Source organism: Pseudocercospora fijiensis (assembly GCF_000340215.1).
Source record: "Pseudocercospora fijiensis CIRAD86 unplaced genomic scaffold MYCFIscaffold_6, whole genome shotgun sequence".
NCBI lineage: Eukaryota > Fungi > Ascomycota > Dothideomycetes > Mycosphaerellales > Mycosphaerellaceae > Pseudocercospora > Pseudocercospora fijiensis.
Genome location: NW_006921537.1, coordinates 3,559,049 through 3,574,573, shown reverse-complemented (window position 1 = coordinate 3,574,573; position 15,525 = coordinate 3,559,049). Strand labels below are relative to the sequence as shown.

The following is a 15,525-nucleotide window of genomic DNA, read 5'->3' as shown; positions in this document are numbered from 1 at the left end:
CGCTCGGGAGTCCGCACTTGTAACCTGAGGCTTTCTATGCCAAGCATCAATCAATCTCGGGCCAACTCCGTGTGTTCAGACTTCAAAGCTCGCCGTCGACATCCACTCCTTACTTCACCACCGAACCCATCGCATCAGCACAGCAACATGTCTCGAGGCGGCGGAACCACTCTTTATGTCACTGGCTTCGGCCACGGCACTCGCGCCCGCGACCTTGCCTACGAGTTCGAGCGGTATGTCCACCTTCCTACAGCGATCATCCTGCTTGGAGAGCAGTCCGAGCGACACTCCCTGCTGTCACAAATCATCCTCGTCGATATCGCGCTCAGCGGCTCATCGCATTGACCATGCGCTGGACGTTGAAAGCGCTTTCCCTCAGATTCGAGCTGAGAACGAACAGAGATGTCAAAGAAAGTCCGCCACTGACAAGATTCTAGGTACGGACGTCTCGTCCGTTGCGATATCCCTGCACCACGAACCGCGAGCTCCAGACTGTAAGCTACATCTCCCTAGATGCGAGAAGTACTGGCTAATGCATCATAGCTTCGCTTTCGTTGAGTACGAGAAGATTCGCGATGCAGACGACGCTTACTACGAGATGCACAACAAGCGAATCGGTCGTGATGACCTTTTGAAGATTGAGGTGATTTCACACGAACCTGGTTCAATGCACTTCACTCTAACATATTTCTAGTGGGCACGCACACCACCTTCCGCAAGCTGGCGCTTCGACCAGGGCTCCAACCGCGATGGACGTGATGGCGGACGTGGAGGAGGCAGCCGTCGCGAGCGCTCTCCCCGTCGTGGCCGCTCTGGCTCTCCACCACGCAGCCGTCGCTACGATGACGATCGCGACCGCGACTACGACCGTGGCTCACGCCGCGATGACCGAGACCGCCGCGATCGCGAACGTACTCGAAGCCCAGAGGACCGCGACCGTGGTGCGGATAGAGACCGTGGCGACCGGGAGCGTGATTTAAAGGAGCGTGATCGTGAAGAGGATCGCGAAGAGCGCACTGGCGACAGAGAGCGTGAGCGTGAGTACGAGCAGAACGGTACCAACGGCGAAGAACGCAAAGGTTCGTATGCTCTTCCATTTCGGGCAAGTTCCAGAATTGGTGCTGATGGTTCCGACACGGCAGAGCGTGAAGAAGCTCCGCCAGCTCATGATGACCTGGATACGGCGGAGTAAGCTGACACGTCTGTAGCTCTCGACGTTCGCATGAAAGACTCGGTCTAGTAAGCCAACATCTTCGAGAGCGACATCGACGAGCGTGGACGACATGACACAAAAAGAAAAAGCGCCATGGGATCGTGGTAAAGTGTAACATTGACCATTTGGCATGGAAGGGACAGCTTCACAAGACAGGAAATAGTAACGGCCCGAAAAAATCAAGCCCACGAAGCGGATCGACCGTCTTGAACTGACCTCCTTCGACGTCTCCCTCCCTCGACGCCCAGCGTTCGTTCGTTCGTCTCATCCCCCGTCCTCGTCTCCGATCGGATTATGAAATCACGGCCACCAAACCTGCCCCATCCAGCACCTCGTGTCCCCGTCCTTCGCCGCCCTACTTAACATCAGTTCCGCGTCTTCGAACGAGCCGAGTCGTCCATCTCGCGTTCGACGTCGATTTTGCCAGGACTACGATCAGATTACACTGACCACAGGGTTCTCTTCATTCCATTCTACTGACTTCAAGCAGCTTGAGAGAAGGTAAGAACTCTTGCAACGTGTACCACTTTCTCCTACTCCAGCCATGAAGCGCGTGACATAAGACATGCGCGATATCAGATCAAGGTAGGGCAGAGACATGAAGCTCTTTGTAGACAGTTCAGAACATAGATCCATTCGTACATTACCATTTTCCCAATCATTGTAAATCCTCGGGTCTCTTTGTCGGACTCTTCAAGGCACTATGCACCAGCCCACCATTATGCAGACCATCGCTAGAAGCTCCTGTCCCAGCAGAGTCCAGATTCGTCGCCAAATTCAGTGAATCCCTCGTCAATCTTCCAGTCGTACTCGTACTATCCCTCCCAATAGCAAACGCCTCATCCTCATCCTCCTCATCCAAACCCCTCCTCTCCGCCCTCCCCTCAACACCAAACCTCTCCGCCTCCAAAATCTCATGCGCCTCCCTCTTCGCCTCCTTCCGCATCTTACTGTATTTCAGCCAATTATACGCCGCAATGCTCGCAATCGTCACCACCAATCCGCTCACATTGATCGGCGACAATTCATCCCCAAACGTCATCGAAGCGGCAGAAATCGTGAGGACTTCTTTAAAAATCCCGCATACGGACAGCGTGACGACGGACGTGCGTTTCAGGAGCGCGAATTCTGCTGATACCATGAGGAATGCGAGACAGCCGGGGAAGAGGAGGATGAGGGTTGCGAGGAAAGGGTTGTGGTCTGCGGATAGGTTGCGAATTCCCGTGAGGACGGCGGGGACTCCTTCGATGGGGAGTGCCAGGAGGAAGAGGATGAGGAACATGCTTGGTGTGAGGAAGAAGATTGTGGAGAATGGGTTGGAGGTTGCGGGGTTTCGGAGGAGGAGGATTTGGGTTAGGGACCAGCGGAGACCGGAGCAGAGGGAGGCGGTCATGACGAGGATGAAGCCTAGGGCGTTGAAGGTTGCTTCGCCGGATACCATCAGGATTACGCCGATGGTCATGGAGAGGATTACGGCGCAGAGTTTCCAGGTTGGGGATTCCAGGCGGAAAATGAAGGCGAAGAGGAGGACGAAGGCTAGGACGGAGGATTTGCACATTGTGAAGAATGTTAGGGATATGAACCGCAGCGAGAAGTTTCCTAGGCCGATGTCCAGGGCTGTGGCGGTTCCGCAGGGGGTTATTCGGGTTAGGTAGAAGGATTTGGTCATCAAAGGTTTCTTGGTCGCGGGGTCTTCTGGTGGCTGTTGTTGTTGTTGGTGGTGTTGTTGTGATTCGTCGCCAACTCGTTGGTATTCGTGTGTATCCTTTTTGATTTTCGTTCCATCTCGTCCCGGTCGGAATTGCGGAAGGAAGAATATGACTGCTGATGACAGAGAGAATTGCACGAGCATGTGTAAACTCGTCGTGAAGAGTGGGAAATGGAAGTCCAGCATGTCGGCACTGAACATCCATTTGTTGTAGACGGAAATGGATATCGAAAAGCTGTACCATAGTCCGATCAATAGTCCATTGATCGCCAGTCTTCGGATCATTGTTGCTTTTGCGATGCCCTTCTCTTCTGCTGCTTGGAGATTCGTGTCTCCTGCTATTCGATTCGCTGGTTCTGCATCTTGTCTCTTCCGCCGCCGCCGCTTCTTGCGCTCTGTTTCTGTGAGACCGGTCTCTTCGTCTTCTGTCAGGTCCTCTGCGTCTGAGGAGTGAATGGACGACATCTCCATGTCTGTGGACTGGTCTGATTCCGATGCTGATTTCCCTTCCTCCTGCGTGTGCGGCGGTGCGCCGGAAGTCGAGTTCGCTAAGGCAGCACTCCCGCTTCTTCTGCGCGAATGTGACTTTTGTGTGTCCATACCATCCGGCTCATCCAGGGTCGTGGTCGTGTGACGTTGCGAGATCGATATGCGCTGCTCGATAGGCGTTGCAAGATTGAAACGCCCAAGGAGTCCCAGAGGATGCTATCTTAGAAGTTCGCCTCCGATAAGCAGCGCTGGTCCGCATGAAATGGCTCGCATGTCGTTTGGTCAGGATATCCCGAGTCTTGCTGGTAACACGCTCCCTGGTCGTTGCTGATGCAAGGTCTCCACATTATTTATTATTCAGGGTCTCGGCTACCTAGTGCGCTTCCCGCCCTTATATATTTTTATCTCGACCTCCTTCTCATCGCCCGCCTCACTCGAGACACGCAATCACGAATGCCGAGGAGAACACAGAAACAGTATACTAGGCCTGCAGCATCTAATGGCAAGCTCCGCGACTTGGAAAATCTGAGCTACGTAACGAAAGTCGTAGACCACGTTCCGGAGGCGTCCTGGAAGCCAATGGTGGATTGGAGAACAGAGCATCTGACTATGGGCATACTAATCTCGCACAGATCTAGATATACAGGACTACAACCAGATTTCAAGCGCGTGTTCGATGGTTAGGTCAGGCTCCTCCAAATACGCCTCGCATGCGATTCTTGAGTTTCCCGGGAAGCCAAGGATCGTATTCATGTGGTGGCTAGCATATGATGCAGATGCCGTTCCCTCAACGAATAGAGAAATTGATAATGATAACATATGTACGTATCCATGTCCATTCTAACCCTTCTGGCTTTCCAGCCTTCCTTCAGTATATATCCCAAATCCCAAATCCCAGATCCATCTTGTCCTGTCGTATCTGACCTTCCTTTCATTAACCCCCATCCCCATCCAAAAAGATCAGAAAATTAGATCACCCACCATTGGTGATGGCCTCTCCGTCCCCCTCCCCCTCCCCATCTCACCTCACATCCCTCAAAACCTCCCCAACCCCCCTCCCCCAATTCTCCTCTTTCCCCATAACCTCCACAAAATCCACCAACTCCCCAAGCGCCTTCTCCGCCTCGCCAAAACTCAGATGTTCCGCATCCCAACTAAAACTCAACGCCACACTCCTCTTATCCTCGAGAAGGAAACCCGTAATCGTCAACCCATTATCCATCCGCGTCAACATTTCCTGAAACTGGAGGCCTCGAGAATTTTGCGCGGTGGGGGCTGTGGGGAGCCAATTGAAACTTTGTCTTCTGATAAGTGGAAGGATAGAGGCTGCGTCGCGCTCACGTTCGGAGAAAGTGCGCGTGTCGTCGGAGGAAAGTGGGTCACGGAGACGGTCGAGGACGCGGAAGAAAGGGGTGTGGGCGTACGTGCTGTTTTTTTCTTCGTCGGTGGTGACTTGTTGCATGAAAGATAAGATGGATTTTGTTTGGCCGACGGGGATGCGGTCGAGGACGTATTCGGTTGTGCAGCCGGAGACGTCGAGGGGGTTGCCGGTGTAGGCTTCGCGTTCGAGGGCGCTGTAGTCTGAGGCGAAGGGCCAGGTTCGGGCGGCGTTGATTGTGCCGAAGATGGCTTCTTTGCCGCCGGTTTTGGAAATGTTGAGGATGGCGATGGCGGCTTTGACGAGCATGAAGACCGGCACGTTATGCTCGGCTTTCAGCTTGAAGATGTCCTCGACGGCTACACGGCGGCGAATGCCTTTTTGGGCTTGGAGCTTAGCGGATTGTGGGACAGCTCGCTCGCCTCTGCGTGCCTTTGTGCCGTCCCATCTCTGCCATCCAAGATCGCCGCCCTTGAACCATTCCGCTGCGCGTTGTGGAGGCCAGTATGTTGATTCTGGGAGCATTGAAATGCCTCGGTGCTTTTCAGTCCAATATTTGATCCCGTTATCAGCTTCACGGCCGTCGCGGTGATCAAAGAAGGCGGTTGCATAGTCCTTGAACTGTGCGTGAGGGACAACGCTGCCCTCGCCAGTAAGGAGTGTGACTATATCCTCTAGCCATAACTTGGTCATGCTCATGTCGTTGACCGCATGCGATGCAACTACAACCAGTCCAGATGTGCCATCACTGCGAATCTTAGCAACGTGGAATTTCACCAGGGGTCCGGGAGCACTGGCATTGTCGTAAACAGGATCGTGCAGCGCAAGCGTGTTGAGGTCTTCCTTGGTCTCGACCTCCCATCCGGTAGTCATTGATGCCTTGAGCCATTCTCCGGTGGGCCGAATGGTCGCAAGGAGCTGCTCATCGTCGACCTTTATGGCCATCGATCGCATTGTTGGATGGAACTCCAACGAAGCCTTGATCGCCCGCTCCAGGCTCTTGACGTCTACTGGAGCATGGTAGCTGAAGCGAAGGTTCCACGAGCACGGACGTGATCGGTGGCAGAAAATCGCATCCCAATCTGGCAAAGGCATCACATCCTCTACGTCGTCCCATTTGAGTCCATAAGGCGCCAGAACACATTCAGCGGCATATACAGTCTCCCAAAAGACATCTTCCTCCTCTCGACAATGAGGCATATCCTGTATTGAAGGTGGCCCTTCTCTCGATGGCTGCACTGGACCTGCATTCTTGAGTGGCCTCGACTCGATCAGCTTGGCTTGGTCTTCAATTGTATCACAGATCTTGAAGTCCTCAACTGTGATATCTCGGCCGAGCTCCTTTTTCACCGTGCCAGAGAGCTGCATCATCATAAGTGAGTCTGCAAATGCATCTAATGGTGTCTCTGCAACAAGGCTGTCCGCGCCGCTGATGGACTTCCAAATGCTGAGCAAAGTGTCGACCACAGAACCAGACTTGTCGATGCCCTTCTCAGCTTGTGTTTTGATGAAGTCCTTGACTACTTTGGCAAGCTCCACCTTGCGGATCTTGCCAGAAGCGGTAGTAGGCCAAGCACTCAAGCCAAGATCACCCAGACGAACGACCATTTTTGGAGCGAATGCTGGTCCCAGATCGCGCTGCGTGTCGTGCTTAAGCTCGCTCAAATTTGCTTGCTGGCCGTCGCTCTCAATGATTACGGCAATTGGTACTTCACCTGCCATATCATCTGGTGCTCCAACGACTTGGACCTGGAATACGCCTGGCTTCTTGCTGAGATAGTCCTCGATACTGGCCGGAGATATGTTCTCTCCGCCGCGAATGATCATGTCTTTATAACGGCCAGAAATCCGCACTGCGCCATCGTGGTCCATAATGGCCTGATCACCAGTCACGATCCACCTAGTGCCATTCTCATCAACGTAGAAATTGTCTTTGGATACTCTTGGGTCCATGTAGTGAGGTATGACTTGCGGGCCACCATTATGCAGCTCGCCATACTGGCCTCTAGGCACGATCTCTCGTGTCCCTGGTTCACACACCTTGACATGGGTGTTACGCACGGGTCGTCCAGACATGACTTCTCCGTCGCGAAGGACCGAGCCTTCGTTGACTCCCCACGCCATTGTGCCAGGGCTCTCAGTCATGCCATAGCTGGTGCTGGATGGCACCTTCAAGGTCGACGCGCAAGCATCAATGAGACTCGGCAGCACACCAGCTCCACTGATGTCAATGCTGACAAGTGTGCTCAAGTCGGTCTTTGAGAAGGAGGGATGCGCTAGGATGGCTTGGGCTGTGGTCGGGACCAGGCCCATGTGCGTTGCTCTGAATCTGTCGAAGCACTCTAGTGTTGCTTGCGCTTCGAATGAATCTGATGGGAAGATGACCACACCTCCCCGGAGCCAGAAGCCCAAAGACCAGCCAATGCCATACGAGTGGAAGCCGGGTAAATGCTGCACGAAGCGATGGCTGCTTGTGACTTTCTGAGCGTCCATGTATCCGAGCGCAGCATTCAGACACTGAAAGCTGGTCAAGGCACAGGGCTTCGGAAGTGATGTGGTACCACTTGTGAACAAAATGACCATGGTATCATCAGCAGCGACGACATCGGGCGTGTCTGGCGGGGTCGGGTCGCCGGACATCAAATGTGCAAGCATCGTCCATTGCTGTGCTGTCTCGCGTCCAGTGTGGGATAGGGTGATGCGTGTAGCGATGGACGACATCAGCTTCTCCGAAAGGCCATTCTCGAGTTGGCTGGCGATGTCCAGGTTTGCTGTGACGAGCACCACCGGGCCAACCAGGTCCAGCATGTGATTGATCTCTTCGGTCCTCGTCGCCGTCTTCGGGTTAATGGGGACAAAAGGCGAATGGAGATAGGCGGCGGCCCAGTACAGCAGAGCCCATTCTGCTTGGTTGTGGATCAGGGCGGCGATCGGCCTCCTTTCGATATGGGTGGTTCTGTTCAGGGCAGTGGCCAGTCGACGAGCGCCGCGATCGAGGTCGGCGTAGGTCCACTGCACGTGGTCTTTGTCATTGTGCTGGCTGCCGAGCCACGTGAATGCGGTGGGCGACTGGTGCTTCGCGATGAGGGCAGTGGCATTGGGTCTTGAGTTGACGGTGTCCTGCCACAGTTGCAGGTGAGAGAGGTTCTGGTGGCCGAGGCGGGGTCCATGCTCCAGCGACAGCGTCGATTCGGGGCGCGGCATTGTTGCTCAAAGTTCCACGCAGCAAGCGCGCCAGAGACAATTGGGAGCAAAGTGCAGGAGGGAGAGCAAGAGCGAACTATGTACCTTCCTGCTCATGCCCACGGCCCACGTCCACGCCCATGCCCGCTGTCACAGGTCTCCACCGGGCACACGTGCTGTTCCTGCTGCGGGAGCGCGTTGGGAGGATGCGATGCATGCTAGACTAGTTCGACATTCACGAGGGCAAGTACCGTAAGCACTCGAAGAGAATGCTCCAAGCTCGCCAAGCGATGCGACAATGGCCAGGCTATATGCGGCAACACACCGTTTCTGGAATGTCGTGGACCGGGCGGTGCCTTGCACGCAGCTGCTTCGATCAGAAACGACAGCGACACGCGCCGACTTCTCGTTGGGCGTGGGTGTGGGCGTTCGTGTGAGGTGGAGCAGCGACCCGCACGCCTGCATTGAACGGGAAGTGCAGGGCCCCTTCATCGGTCTCTTTCGATCTTTGTGCGCTGATTGTGCATGGCAATATTCATTTCGTTTGCACGCTGCAACGCGATGCAACGCCATCTGTACGCGGCCGCGAAGGCGGACTGACATTGACCCGCTCGGCGTCGGCGATCGCCTACGCGGGCGCGCAGATGTGTGTCTCATATGTGTCTGGCTCCGACAGCTGCTCAAGCAAGGTGAACACTGCGCAGCGAAGGCGAAGGCGAAGACGAAGACGCTGTCATTTTAGCGCCGACGATCGGCAGGAACAGCCGCAGAACGGGCCGGAAAGATCCCGGTCGCTTGGGAAAGTTAATTGTCTGCGGCTTGGCGCAGCAGGTACGATCAATTCCTCACCACCCACCCAGCGCACAGCGACTCCAAGCGTGTCGCAGGCACAGCAAGGTGTCATCATGTACGTGTGAGTGTGACCGCGCACCTCTTCTCCAGATTCCAGGGCGCTGGCGACGAGCGCACTCGCCGTGCCAATACATTTCGTCGCATATGATCCACAACACTAACATTGAAACCTTGCTTGCATCGTGGAACTACTATACACGATGCTTCTAAATCAGGACACTATCGGTTCAGCGTCTGCACGCGTCGCTGCCCTAACCAAGGAGTCTGTTTTCGTACGGCACACCACCAGCCTGTTACCTCCGACCCAACACCGTCGACATCCCACCCGCCGCTCTACCGCCCTCACCACTCACTATTCGAGGCCTTCCAAGTCCTTGGCGTTGCTATTCATTGCCAGCGCCAGTCACTCCATGAGTCGACATCTCTTCCGCCATCCGCACTCTTGGTGACAACGTGCCGCAGACCTCGTCGTGCATCGAACCAACCCCAGGAAACCCATTCCTACCAACGCCTTGCCTTGCATCCGCCGCAGGACAATTCATTCTCTCCCAGCATGGCACATGCGCGCGACCATTCTTTTCACTCTCCTTCACGGGAACCCCCCTCGCATTCTCGTTATCCTTCAGCCGCATCTGACTGGAATGGCAACTACCATCGGCCGACCACTTCCGACGCCAACAGACCTTATAGAACATCCGACTTTGCAGACTCCAGTCGTCGATTAGTCTTGCCCGGCGTCAACGACCGACCTGATGCATTCTCCACCCGATACGAGCAGATCCCGTTGGCATCGCCAACGCAAGGAGGATTCGGCCATGCACCTTCGCCCACACGAGAAGCCTTCCTCGCCGACAGCACCCCCAATTCACCATTATTTCATCCAGGCTTCCCACGCCCGGAGACGCCGACCTCGCCATATGATCATCAACCTTTTCCCGGCTCACCATTGGCGTCTACGGTCACACTTCCTTTGAATGCTCACCATGGAGGCAAAGAGTACTTCAGTGCACCACAGATAGATCCAATGCCTACAAAGGAAGCAGCACGACCATCAGGACCTCCCGGCCGTCCTCCGCCAGATGGAGGTACCACGGCATGGCTTCAAGTGCTGGGAGGCTATTTCCTGTTCTTCAATACGTGGTGAGTAAACCACTCGCTGCGAATAATCGCTTTTCCTCGCTTAGGACTGATGCTAACGCTTCTACCCTTCACTTTCAGGGGCTTAATCAACGCCTTTGGAGTCTTCCAAACATATTACAAAGAGGAACTTCTTCCAAGCACGCCCAATTCAACCATTGCCTGGATAGGCACGCTCACCTCATTTTTCCTATGCGCATCGCCGATATCATGGGGTCCGATCTTCGACATTGGCAACCCCCGACTGCTAGTACTCTGCGGCTCCTTTTTCGTCGTCTTTGGCACCATGATGACCTCACTGTGCACCTCTTACTATCAGCTCATTCTTGCTCAAGGAATATGCTGCGGAATTGGCGGCGGAAGCCTCTTCATCACAGCCACGAGCGTTTTGCCTGCGTATTTCGCGAAGAAGCGAGCCTTAGCCATGGGTATATCAGCATCGGGCTCCTCGCTGGGCGGCATCGTCTATCCTATAATCTTCACCTACGTTCAGCCTTCAATCGGGTTTGGCTGGGCAGTTCGAATCATTGGCTTCATCTCTCTTCTAACTCTAGCAATCCCATGTAAGAAAGCTCCCAAAAAGCATGATGATCCTTCACTAATCTTCAAATCTCCTCCATCCAGGCCTAGTAATAAAACCCCGCGCCAAACCCCCAGCCCGAAGAAAAATCTTCGACACGACAATCCTAAAAGAACTCCCCTTCCAAATCATGAACCTAGCAACCTTCTTCGGCTTCGTCGGCCAATACATCCCCTACTTCTTCATCGAACAATTCGCAGCCCAACACTCCCTCAACCTCGAATTCTGGATGCTCATCTTCCTCAACATCGGTTCAATCCCCGGCCGCATCATCCCCTCCCTCATCGCAGACAAATTCTTCCACCCCCTCAAAGTCCTCACCACCACAACCGCCTGCGCCACAATCCTCGCATTCTCTTGGATCGCCATTAAACACTCGACACCAGGTCTTATCATCTGGTGTTTGCTCTACGGATTCTTCTCCGGAGCGTTTGTATCGTTGCAAGGCGCGGCCGTAGCTTCTATGACGCAAGATCTGAGGACTATCGGCACGAGATTCGGGATTAATATGTTCGCAGGGGCTTTGGGGATTCTCATCGGTTCGCCGGTGGGAGGGGCGATTTTTCCAGAATCCTGGCCCGGTGCTCAGATGTTTTGTGGGGGGACTCTGCTTTGTGCAACTCTTAGTATCGTGGGGACTTGGATTGCGTGGCAGCGAAGTCTGAGGAATTCTGTGCGGGCTAAGGGGTTGGAGGGGTATTAGTGTATGATCGTGAAAGTGTGGTAGGGTGTAGTGTATATATCTAAAATATAACAACTTAATAAAAGTTAGGGCCCCTTTAGGCTTAGTGCGGCTTAAAACGGGCTAACCGCGGCCTCTAATTAGTAGACGCGAGGAACGTTAATACCTTAGCGATTCGGAAGGGCGTAGACGTTATAGTATATACCGCGACGAGCTATAACTTCGATAGTAGTCTCGAAAAGGGCGTCTTCGTCGTATATACCTTATCCGGCGGTATTTACTCGAAGCGGTATACTCGATCGCGCTAGTAGCCTTACGGGAAGCGTAATTTAGTACGTACGACCGGTACCGAGGCCCTACTATCGCGAGCTCCGCTATCGGGGTCTTATAAATACGATACTATCGACCCTCTTAGTCGCTATTATAGCTCTATTAACCTCTATAGCCTTCGAGAAGCTATATAAAATTGCGGTATCCTTCGCTCGCAAGTCTTAAGGAAGGCGCGCGTCGCGTATACGACTATAGTAGCCGCGTATAACGCGCCTACGTCCGGAGATATAACGACTTTAGTAGGCGCGCGGTTATTAATTACTACTATAATAACCTAATATCGCAATCGACTATTATAGACTCTACTAGAACCGACCTCGATCTAACTCCTCTAGCCGCCGGGTACTTATTCGCGTCGTACTAGTATAGATCTAACGAGGGCCCGCTACTAACTACCTATCGTAGTCTCTTAAGGCCTACTATAATACTTACGAAGACGTACGCTTAAGATTATAGTCTTAAAGGGTCCGAGGTATAGAAAGCTATAGTAAGTAGTACGGTAGCGGTCGTACTCCGATATAGCAGCTAACAATTCTAGTATAAGGAGGTTTACGGTACTTAGTAGGAATTACCGTAAGAGTCGGTAGTTTTCTTTACGAAGATATAGCAAGACTCGCTATTACTTAGCCTACTATAGAGGATTCTCGATCTACGGCAGTTCGGCTTATTTCCTTCGTTTAGTATCGTCCCTCGGAAGCTAGATCTTAGGTAGATATTCGAATTATAGCTAGTAGAAGGATCGACTATCGCGAAGCCTCTTAAGGTGTTTTATATCGCTACTAGCCTTTTCTATAACGACGTCGCCGATAAGGCGGCTATAAAGGTCCTCGAGATCTAGTATTAATTCGATACGATATTCGGCTATAGTATTAGCGTCGCCTTACTCTTAGAGAGTACTACTCGCGATTAGGAATAGACGGTATAGCTCCTAGCCCTATTTAGCGATAAGTACGCTAAGATAACCTACTTCTTAGACTATTTCCGGCTTCTCTATAACGATATAGGCTTCGACTAGGTAGCGATATAGAGTTGTCTCTTAACTATATACTTAAAGTGTGTAGTATATGTAGTATTACGTGTATAATGCCTAAGGCTGAAACTGCGCACTTTATCTTTCGGGCTTCCTATAGATTAGCCCTCTTCTAAATACATTACAGTTTATATTAAGTAGTTATAAGCCCCCTGCGTTTCTAACGCGTATAATACGTTTACTATGTATTCTAATAGTTACTCCGACTGCTGCGTAGCTAGCGCTCGTTACTAATATTTGCGCCGATACTAATATCGTCGCCGCTACCCTTCGCCGCTCTCGAGTATTCTAGTAGGTACTAGACTCGAGTCGGCTACTATTAGTATTAGCTGTCCGCTATACTAGTATTAGCTGTCCGCTATACTAGAACGTAGGCGCGCCTGTCGGCCGCCCCTTAAGACAAGTCTATAGTCTTATTTCTATATCGCCGTCGCTGTCCGTAATAGCTCCCTTTATAACAATATCTAGCGCTTATATAAGCAATATTCCTAAGCTAAAGAATAAAGAGAACTACCTATTATAGTTATATGCCGCTAAAGGCGCCCTTAAAGGTATGTCGGTTTAGCGCTATATGCAAGGCACCCGCTAGCGACCCCTTGCTAAGGCTACTAGTAAGTCTTCTAAAGAGTTTAAAGACCGCTAAGATAAATAGGACTCTAAAGATTAAACAGTACGTACCTAGATCTTTGCTAATTATATTAGTAACATTTAATAGTTACTACTTAGTCTGTCTATATCCTAGGAAGTATAGGACTTCCTTAAGAAGAAATATACTAGTAAAGGTAGGTCTACTAAATTTATGCTCTACTAGGAATATATTACCCTTCGGTACGATAGCAAGGATATTAAGAAGTTCTGCAATAAGTACAAGAAGAAGCTTAGTGCCTTAAAGGATACTAAATTAGCTATTAGCTAATACTAGGCTGTCTATATGTTTATTATACAGATCGCACTATTCTACGAGGCATTCGTATAGATACGCTGTAAGCAGATGCGCGCCTTAGAATACACTATTAACGATAACACACTTAACAATATTATTAGCGCGTTGCTTAATAAGAATGTAGCTTAACTGAACTAGGCCTAATATAATAGCTTCTTTAGTCTTTAGCGCTAACTATAATAGCAAGGTAGCAATAGCAATAATAATAGCGGTCGAGGTAACTCGAACCGTAGCGGTCGTAGAGGCCGCGGAAATAGCAACAATAGTCGTAGTCGTAGTAGAAACAACTAGAATAGTTAAAATCGCGAGAAGTGCTTATACTATTAAGGCACTTACCCTTCTAACCGCTGCTATACTAAATACCCTTATCTAAAGGAGGAAGACCGACTGCGTCGTAAACAGTAGAAGGCTAAGAAGAAGGGGGTGCAGTAACAGCAGCAGCGTAGACTAACTGCTTAACAATAGTAGCAACCGCTATCTAGTTAGAATAGTGCTTAGGGGCTATATACGGCTAATGCTACCCCGGGGGTGTTATTAGGCCTAAGCGACAATTACGCCTTTACTATAAACACTATAGTTACTATTAGCGACTAGGTGTCTACGGCTCTTACTGCTAATACTCGTACTACTAATTAGGTTGTCGACTTAGGTACTAGTATACATATAGTTAATAACCCTTTATTACTTATTAAATACGAAGGCTGTTACATTCCTATCCGGTTTAGTAGTAATACGAAGCACGCTATAATAGTTGGTATAGCTTAGACTAAGGTTGTTAATAAGCGTAGTATAAGTAATATAAAGTTGTCCGATACACTATATATGCTAGGTCTCGTAGCTAACCTCCTGTCTACTAAGAAGCTTGCCGATAAGGGCTGTTTCTATCGGAATAACAAGCGCGTGCTGTTTACTGTTGTTAATAGCTCGGAAGTTACTATTGCTTAGACATACCGCAAGAATAGTCTCCCCTATCTGTATATACTAACCTCTAGTCCCTACATCGATTGGTACCTCCTCGAGAAGAGTAGGGTGGTGCGGCTGAACTCCCACGAACGTAATTACCACGTCTTCTACCATATCTATTACCGCAAGCTATTACGAATAGAAGCTAAGGGTTAGATTGTTATTACTAGTACTAGCAACAAGAACGACTTCCGCAACTGCATTGCCTATCGAATAGCTATATTATATAAGGAATACAATCGGCTACCGCGCGTACGACTATCTACGATCTATTACATTGTCTATATAGATATAGTTACTATTACTAACCCTAGTCTATTGCAAGAGCGCTACTTTACGTTGTTTATATACGCTAAGTTAGCCTATCGATACGAATATGCTAGCTTACTAAAGTTAGGGGCTATAGTAGCTATTAAGGATTATCGTATACACGTCCGTATATAGACTAGCTATTCGATCCCGATCTACCGCCTCGATAGAGGGGGTAAATACGGCGGAAATTAGCTATTAAGCTAGGCTCGTAATTAGGGCATTGTACTATAGGTTACAGCACCTTATTCTTCTACTTAGAATAGCCTAGCTAAGGTTAGCAACTATATCGTATATACGACCGCTCGGAAGATAATGCTCTATACGGATTTGCTAAAGGCCCTATAGCCGTATGCAGTTACTACTGCTATATAGGTCCTTAATATTACTCCTAGAAACTTGGAAGGTCTTAGCCCCTATACTATTATAGCTAGGGAGCTTAATTAGTCTCGGAAGCAGCTACGCCTTTAACACCTTCGAGCCTATAGCTATACTGCTATTGTCTACGACTATAGTATAGCTCGTAGCAAGAAGTTTAACGCTCGTAGACGGCTTAGCAAACTAGTTAGTTATACGAAGGACTTAGTAGACTCTAGCAAATACATAATCTACTTGTCTAACGAATACAAGGTTGTTGCCTCGAAGGATGTCTAGTTTATTAAGTTAGGGGACGACAAGTTGTCGCTTCTAGAGGGCATAGACCTATACGCCAATCCTAATAACCTAGC

General features: G+C 50.7%; 4 protein-coding genes across 4 annotated transcripts; 2 read left to right on the top strand and 2 right to left on the bottom strand.

The window, feature by feature from the left end:
- Window positions 1-96: 96 nt before the first annotated feature.
- MYCFIDRAFT_72175 (uncharacterized protein) lies at window positions 97-1,427 on the top strand. Its single transcript, XM_007929874.1, has 5 exons — window positions 97-233; window positions 438-494; window positions 544-643; window positions 695-1,079; window positions 1,143-1,427. Exons 1-5 carry the CDS (start codon window positions 148-150, stop codon window positions 1,190-1,192), a joined length of 678 nt encoding a protein of 225 aa, XP_007928065.1. The 5' UTR covers window positions 97-147; the 3' UTR covers window positions 1,193-1,427.
- Window positions 1,428-1,586: 159 nt separating this feature from the next.
- Window positions 1,587-3,521, bottom strand: MYCFIDRAFT_155540 (uncharacterized protein; the record flags this gene model as incomplete). Its single annotated transcript, XM_007930376.1, has 1 exon — window positions 1,587-3,521. One exon carries the CDS (start codon window positions 3,519-3,521, stop codon window positions 1,872-1,874), a length of 1,650 nt encoding a protein of 549 aa, XP_007928567.1. The 3' UTR covers window positions 1,587-1,871.
- Window positions 3,522-4,431: 910 nt separating this feature from the next.
- On the bottom strand, window positions 4,432-7,992 carry MYCFIDRAFT_198102 (uncharacterized protein; the record flags this gene model as incomplete). Its single annotated transcript, XM_007930375.1, has 1 exon — window positions 4,432-7,992. The coding sequence occupies one exon, from the start codon at window positions 7,990-7,992 to the stop codon at window positions 4,432-4,434; it is 3,561 nt and encodes a 1,186-aa protein (XP_007928566.1).
- A 1,767-nt stretch (window positions 7,993-9,759) lies between these two features.
- On the top strand, window positions 9,760-11,303 carry MYCFIDRAFT_58886 (uncharacterized protein). Its single transcript, XM_007929840.1, has 3 exons — window positions 9,760-9,963; window positions 10,042-10,523; window positions 10,585-11,303. The coding sequence occupies exons 1-3, from the start codon at window positions 9,848-9,850 to the stop codon at window positions 11,241-11,243; spliced, it is 1,257 nt and encodes a 418-aa protein (XP_007928031.1). The 5' UTR covers window positions 9,760-9,847; the 3' UTR covers window positions 11,244-11,303.
- Window positions 11,304-15,525: the final 4,222 nt, after the last annotated feature.

Bases quoted from the DNA above. Each gene is read 5' to 3' on its own strand.
- MYCFIDRAFT_72175 (XM_007929874.1), top strand. From the start codon at position 148: ATGTCTCGAGGCGGCGGAACCACTCTTTATGTCACTGGCTTCGGCCAC. The intron at 234-437 runs GTATGTCCACCT...ACAAGATTCTAG, and splicing joins CTTGCCTACGAGTTCGAGCG to GTACGGACGTCTCGTCCGTT. The intron at 644-694 runs GTGATTTCACAC...ACATATTTCTAG, and splicing joins ATGACCTTTTGAAGATTGAG to TGGGCACGCACACCACCTTC.
- MYCFIDRAFT_58886 (XM_007929840.1), top strand. From the start codon at position 9,848: ATGCCTACAAAGGAAGCAGCACGACCATCAGGACCTCCCGGCCGTCCT. The intron at 9,964-10,041 runs GTGAGTAAACCA...CTTCACTTTCAG, and splicing joins TTCCTGTTCTTCAATACGTG to GGGCTTAATCAACGCCTTTG. The intron at 10,524-10,584 runs GTAAGAAAGCTC...TCCTCCATCCAG, and splicing joins TCTAACTCTAGCAATCCCAT to GCCTAGTAATAAAACCCCGC.